Here is a 7,500-nt window from a genome sequence, read left to right on the forward strand (position 1 = left end):
TGGTGGAGTGTGTGTGTGTTGAGTGTGTGTGTAGAGTCTAAGTGTGTGTATGTGTGTGGTATGTGTGTGTGTGTATATTTGTTATATAGTTATCATATATATACTATAATACTTATAGTATATATCATATACTATAGTGTTTATATATGATTATAGACTATATTTTATTATATATAATATACTATATATATATTTATCACTATAGTATCTTGTGTGTGTATTCCTTTACATATATATGTTATGCATATATGGTATACCTACTGTAATATATTATATATATAATATATAATATATATAATCATATATACTATATATATAATATATACACTATATTATATTATAACTTATATATATATGATATAATATTATATATATATATATTATACTACTAGACCAAATACTTATTAGTTATGAATATATATACTATATATATATATATACTACCTATCCTCCATATACATACCCCTAACCACCCCCCCACCCATTACCCTACATACCACCCCTTACCCCCTATACACCCCCACTTATAATTAATTGACATACATATATATATATTATAAACTATATCACTATATATATATAGCTATATTAATGTCATTATATATGTCATATATATGTAACTATATACATTATATATATATATATACTGTTATATATATGTATGCTTATATTATAATCATATTATACTATTATGTATGCATATATATATATATAAGTTATATTATATGTGTAATACCATATATCACTTATATATATATCTCTTATACGGTCTTGTGTACTGGTTATGTATATATATTCTATAGTATATATCTTTCACGTCTTCTCTTTCTCGGTATATATAATATATATAATATTCAGTACTATATATATATATACTATATGTATATATATGTATAACTACTATATATACTATACACTTATATAGACTGTTATATATATATTTATCATTATATACCTATTCATATATATATGATATTATAGTATCATAAATATGTATATTTATAGTATACATATGTATATATCACTATATATGTATTATATATACATATATAATGCATGATATATATATATATATATATATACCTACGTATATATATATATATACTATTTTATACTAATTATGTATATCGATATTATATGTATATATATGTATAAATATATATATTTAAAGTATATATATATATATTATAATTCATATGTAACATACATATCAGTTATATATATATATATATATATATATATATATATATATATATATATATATATATACATATATCTCTGTGCGTGTGTGATACAATGTAATCCCAAAGAAGCCTATCGCCTAATCGCATACTCCCCTTGTGGTTAGTAGGTTCTCCCGACCGTGATTTTGAATATCTAACCCTTTCATAGGTACTGCGGGAGCTGCTGCAAATTAAAAACAAAGTTTATTGTTTATAGATATATCATGGGTATATGTAACTCACTAACATTTCACTAACAATATCAAACAAACACGAGCGATAGCAGAGGAGCAAACGCATTTATAAGATTAATTTTTTTATAAAGTTTGTAACAGGTAGCGCATGACAAGTAACAGCCAACAAGGTGCCTGATAAACTATTACAAGCCACATTCTTGTCGACTCTGGGAAGGTAAGCCTCTCCCTGTCTGGTTTCGTCTTGGCAGTCTATAATTTAGCAGTTTCTTTCAAAGTGACAGTGTTTGGTGGTATCCGTTATATGTTTTGAAATTTTGCTTCGATATTTTGCCTGTCATTATTGTTTATTATGTTGACTTCTACTTATTGAACCCTCGTATTGGCTTTTCGCATCCACGTGTTTCATTATTCTTATAACTACGCATAAATACCACGTGAAGTGGGACGATTGATATAAGCTAAGGTTCAATTCTAGCAGAGGTTGTTCACGTTCTCTGTCCCCTATATTCCCTGGTTCCTAGCCTGACTTCATCTAGCATAGCCGAACCTAATCTAACCTATCCTAGCATAGCCTGAGGCTGAGGAACATCGGAAGAATCCCGTTTATTTTGGGTTTTGGACGATCGGTCCGATTTGATTTTGATTTTGATATGTTTATTCATACTATATACATTGTATACACATGAATAGGCATAGGAACTATGCCTAAATGATTTGCCAGTTTCATGTTCAGGAATTGCTGAGACATCATTGTTGGTAAAGCAGATATTTCCAGTGACTGTTAATCAATAAGCTAGGGCAAAGCTATAAGAAGACCATAGTCTAGTGCATGTATAGACCACTCTAGAGAGACCTTGCAATTCGTAGTGTCAGGATATTTTCTTCAAGGGCTTTTTTGTACTACTTCTCTAAATGGAATGTGCTCTGGTTGCCGAGGTAAATCTAATACCTGAGTCTCACTGATTCGTATCTTTAGAAATGAACTTTGAACTTTAACGTCTAATATTTTCCATTAAGGTTCGCATTCGTCCCATGTACGAGTTTTATGATAAACAGATTTCAAAGCGATTTAGACCAATTTTGAATGTTCCTATGATGCACTAGAGTATCATAGCGGTAATTTTACGCTGAAATATACAAAATGGAGCATCTAGAATGAGGCCACATTTCAGAAAAGAATCATGCTGCTGTTGAGCACTAATTTAGCATCCTATCACTCAGTACAAACTTTTGGTTGTTCTGAAGCATTTCCAATAGGCGCATGAAAATGGCGAATAAGTGAAGTCTCTCTTTTCCTATTTCAGATCTGAATTCATCTTCAGGATGGACTACTATAAATTCTTCTCGGAAAATGCTCGTCGTCGCCAAACTTCATGGATCGGGTCCCTTAGTAAGTTGCCTCGGAAAGTCGGTCTGTCACTGAATATTCCGCGAATATTAAGTAATCTCAATACTCTCTCCCTCGCTCGGTATAACCCCTTTCACATTCATTTTCTTAGGGAAGTATCTACAAAACCCCCCACCGGAATTGCTGTGGCTGGCAGGAGGTCTTCCCAACGCTTCTATGTTCCCTTTCTGCGAGGCGAAGGTCAAACTCAGAGATGGCCACGTCATCGAAATGGGTCACGACCTCATGGCCAGTGCGCTGCAGTATGGAGGTCCGACGGGGTGAATATACTATAAGTTTATATCTATCTCTAAGCACGTGCTCTCACACTCTTTTTTGATGTGCCTTTTCATGTGTATTTCTATTGTTTGGAGGCAGTTTTACTATTGTGTCTGTGGTGCTACGAGAGTTATTGAAGTGCAACCGTTTTTTCTACATATGTTCGTGCGGTGAAGACTTTAATCATCTTTGGAGATAATCTTTTGAATCCATCGCTGGGAATGTTGTGGCAGGCAGGTCCTCCCACAGATTCCGGATTCATTCGTGTATGTGTTTGTTTATTCGTGCGTGTGTGTGTGTGTGTGTGTGTGTGTGTGTGTGTGTGTGTGTGTGTGTGTGTGTGTGTGTGTGTGTGTGTGTGTGTGTGGGTGTCGAGGTTCGGTAACACGTGTGTATGTTGGCGTAATCAAGTGGAGCTTTGCAAGTCTCCCAAAGCGATTCACGTGTGTGCGTTGTTGTCGCGTGCGTGGGTGTGCGTGTGTCTGTCAATGTGTGCGTTCCCTTATGTGTCTAGCATTTAATTTAAACGCTTCCGTTTAACATCCTTTTTTCTGAATGCATTCGTGCGATGAAGACTCCAATACTCCCAACACGAAGTATTTCCCAAAATGTTGTTTCATATGTAGCAAGTGAAACAGACCATATATACCATATATCAATCTATATTGCATTCTTGCATTCATGATTTACACCATTCATGCAGCTACGCCCCGCTTTTGAAACACCTCGCGAACCTGACGCAGCAGCTGCACGCGCCCCCGTGTTGGTCCACCACACAGCAGGTGATGACGGTCGGCGGGCAGGACGGTTTAGCCAAGGCCTTTGTCATGCTGACTGACCCCGGTGACTACGTGATCATCCCTGAGCCTTGCTACGCTGGCATATTCGCAGAGGCAAGGTCACGTGTTTGGAATTCATGTATCGTAACATAAACTCACAGGTATAACATTTATATATTCTTGTAGGTGTGTCCTCTACGTGTTACTGCATTTGACTATCTATTTTAGCGTTCAGTTGACACAATATACAATGTAGAATGGGAGAGTTCAGTAATTTAACTCCTATTCTCACCTCAAAGTTATATTGACATACGAATGTGTAATTATAACATTCAATCCATCTTAAGACCCTAAGTAGGATAATGGTATTCAGCCAGTGGGTCATGGGCTGGTTCCCAACCGTGACCCACTTGGTATAAGCTGTGATATGCCTTATCTACAATTGTTCTCCTTGTGCATTGGCCTTTGGTACATGTGCATTTGTATTTACACTAATTGCATGAATGCATTCAATTCCTACTTCAAATATGTGGGACAATAGGTCATGCGTGTTTAGGTCTGCCGGAAGTGGGCCAAGGTCTCAAAAAGACCTCTGACATAAAGGATCAAAGGTCATGTTTGTAATACCGTGACAACAAAATACCATTCCGCACTTTGGGCATTCCAGCCTTGCATGTCACAATGCCGGGGCTTTCGAACGCTTAGGCCTAAATCAATTAAATGACTGGCACCATATTGTGCCACCCGGCCACCGGGCTTTTGAATGAGCGGTACAGTAGTGTACCACCCGTCCAGAGAGGGTTAAGCTTCAGGACACTTGGCTCCAATAACTTTGTAATAAGTGTCCCAAAGATGACACAGTTACAATTAAACGAACTTGGGATGGCAACTACAACAACCTAAAGTAGTTGTCCCCATTTCTCTTAGTGATAGTACCCGAGAATTAAATAAATGAATTAAGTCGTATCTGCAGTACCCTTTTCTTTCTTTCTAGTTTATCATCATACACGGATTTACAGTAGATTCGTTTCCGCCTATTCTGCGAATTATTGCTGCTCGAAACTTCATTTTCATTAGGAATAAGCATGGATTGCATACCCAGAAAACAGACACATAACCCACATAAGTAATGAGAGTAACCAAAAGTCTGCCCATGGCAATCCAGGGTGGCGAGACACACGGTTTAGGAATCACTGCCCCTCAGGGACATTTTTGACTGTGGCGGATGAGGTGCAATTGACGACAACGCTGTAAACAATATTTCAGTTGAGCGCGCTCAATCCTCGTTATCTTGCGATTGAAGAAGATGGTGAAGGCATGAAACCTGATGTTTTGAGGTCGACCTTAGCTCGCTGGAAAGCCGAAACTGGAGGAAATGATCCTGGGAGACAAATTAAGGTAATTTCTTCTGATCTTTGCATTTCTCTTAGTACAGTTCCTTATCTAATGCAATGGCGATGGCACTCCTAGTATGAGATCTTCACAACTCAGGGTATCCACAGTTCATGTACATGAACCCGAGCGGCAGCAATCCCTCGGGGACCACGATGAGTGAAGCTCGACGTCGTGAGATCTACGCCCTTGCCTGCGAGTACGACTTCCTCATCCTCGAGGACGACCCCTACTACTTTCTGCAGTTTATAGATGTTAGTATGATGAGACAGTGCTCATGGCATTCAAGCAATATATATACACATATATATATGTGTGTGTGTGTGTGTGTCTGTGCGTGTGTGTGTATGTGCGTGTGTGCGTGTGCGTGCGTGCGAACTGTGATGGGAGGTAATTCCCTTTTCCATCTTTATCATATTTGTCATATGATCTCCCGTATACGCACATACAAAACATATGCATACATACTCGCACATAGTTAGATAGGTAACGATGTGCAACAATAAAAGCTCAACTCGTCCTCGGCGAGCAGGACTTGCCGCCGAGCTTCCTGAGTCTGGACACGGAGGGCCGCGTGCTGAGGTTCGACTCGTTCTCCAAGACGGTCAGCGCCGGACTGCGCGTGGGCTACGTCACGGGACCCAAGGTTCTCGTCGAGAAGATCAGTCAGCATATAATGGCCACGGTGTTGGGCTCAGCAGGACTGTCCCAGGTATCTGTCTATTTATGGTCTGGGTTTGTCTATTTCGATAGGGTATAAACATTTTCGACACCGAGAGCCCAATTTGTTTGAGTGAATTATCCAACTGACCCCAGACTTTTCATGTTTTTTTGTTTTTTTTCTTAATAAGTCGATTGTATTAACGGACAACAAACCTGGGTAACCAAGTATGCAATCAAATGAAGGACAGTATTCTTTTATTTTCTCTACGAATATTCAACGAAGCTCACGAGCCCCCAATTTTACCTTGGCGGATTCCCATCTATCTGGCGACCACTGGACTGGAAACATTTGTATAGATCGTTTCTCTTAAACTCGCTGTCCACTATCTTCTGATGTCTTATGACACCCATCTTTCTCGCAGTTCACCACGTACTTCGATCCGAACTGCCTTTCCTTCGTTTCCGTGTCCATGTCCTCTTCTGCCAAAGTCTGTACAGCGTTACTCCTCTTTTCCCTTCTCTTGTATACCTTTCTCCTTAGAAGCGAAGCTAAAATTTCTAGTAAACTTATTCATGTGACGACCCTTTTTGAAGCTATCATATTGTTCATGTATCTTAGATATCCTTACTGCTATTAATCAGTGTGCAACCTTGAATAGCTGGATCTTTGGGATATTCAATTAATTTCCAGGTCATAAAGCATTTTCTACCGTGACAGGTGCTGATAGCCGAGCTGTTCAACTACTGGGGCTTGGACGGGTTCCATCGGCACGTGAAGGAGGTACGGGAATTTTACCGAAGCAAGCGCGACGCCATCGTGTTAGCTGCCGAGAAACATCTTACGGGCAAGCTGAATCCTTTTCGGTTTTATTCTCGTGCCTTCTTTCCTGTTCATTCTTCTTCTTTAGTTTTAAGTTAGAGGAAATAGAAAAAAAGATAGGTCTAGATGTGATCATAATTTAGTGCTGATACAAGATTAGGATTTGATATGAGGATACCTCGAGTAATATTCTCAAACGTAAGCATTGCGTTTATCCCGATGATGTAATTCTTCTCTCAACACAGGCCTCTGCGAATGGAATGTGCCTCAAGGGGGGATGTTTCTGTGGCTTAAGGTAATATCAGAATGGATTTGTGATTTACAATCTGTGATACGCTCTACATCTACAACCAGAATTCTTTGCTTCCGATGACTACAATCCATGAACTTGAAACTGTATTTAATAGAGAGTCAATAAGAATACAGTAGATCATTGATAACTAATTGCCTTGTATATTCTAATTACATGACTTACACTTGTCTTCACAGGTCCTGGGAGTGAAGGACACAGAGGGCCTGTTGTTAGAGCGAGGCGTGGCCAGGAACATCCTACTGGTTCCTGGCAAGGGCTTCACCACCAAGCGGGATCTTCCCTGCCAGTACATGAGGGCTTCTTACTCCACTATTACTCCTGAGCAGATGGATAAGGTACTTTTTTCGCGTTGTTTCTACTGTTCATGATTTTACGTAGGTCATTAAACGAATAGATATTTAAAGAATGTGGGACTGATTGATACCCCGTTGGAAGTCCTTGGTTTGA

The 7,500-nt window shown here is 38.6% G+C and overlaps 1 protein-coding gene across 1 annotated transcript in view; it reads left to right on the forward strand.

The window, feature by feature from the left end:
* Positions 1–1,503: 1,503 nt before the first annotated feature.
* The window catches only part of LOC122255459 (kynurenine/alpha-aminoadipate aminotransferase, mitochondrial), a 6,560-nt gene continuing 563 nt past the window's right edge, over positions 1,504–7,500 (forward strand). Inside the window, exons 1-10 of the mRNA XM_086537343.1 lie at positions 1,504–1,634; positions 2,725–2,810; positions 2,920–3,088; positions 3,790–3,979; positions 5,132–5,263; positions 5,368–5,511; positions 5,790–5,969; positions 6,639–6,765; positions 6,986–7,035; positions 7,230–7,388. Coding sequence (XP_086393469.1) covers positions 2,744–2,810; positions 2,920–3,088; positions 3,790–3,979; positions 5,132–5,263; positions 5,368–5,511; positions 5,790–5,969; positions 6,639–6,765; positions 6,986–7,035; positions 7,230–7,388 — 1,218 coding nt within the window. The 5' untranslated portion in view covers positions 1,504–1,634; positions 2,725–2,743. The remainder of the gene's footprint in view (positions 1,635–2,724; positions 2,811–2,919; positions 3,089–3,789; positions 3,980–5,131; positions 5,264–5,367; positions 5,512–5,789; positions 5,970–6,638; positions 6,766–6,985; positions 7,036–7,229; positions 7,389–7,500) is intronic.

This window comes from Penaeus japonicus, unplaced genomic scaffold (genome assembly GCF_977035675.1).
Source record: "Penaeus japonicus unplaced genomic scaffold, GWHDUDI00000001_assembly GWHDUDI00000005, whole genome shotgun sequence".
Taxonomy (NCBI): Eukaryota; Metazoa; Arthropoda; class Malacostraca; order Decapoda; family Penaeidae; genus Penaeus; species Penaeus japonicus.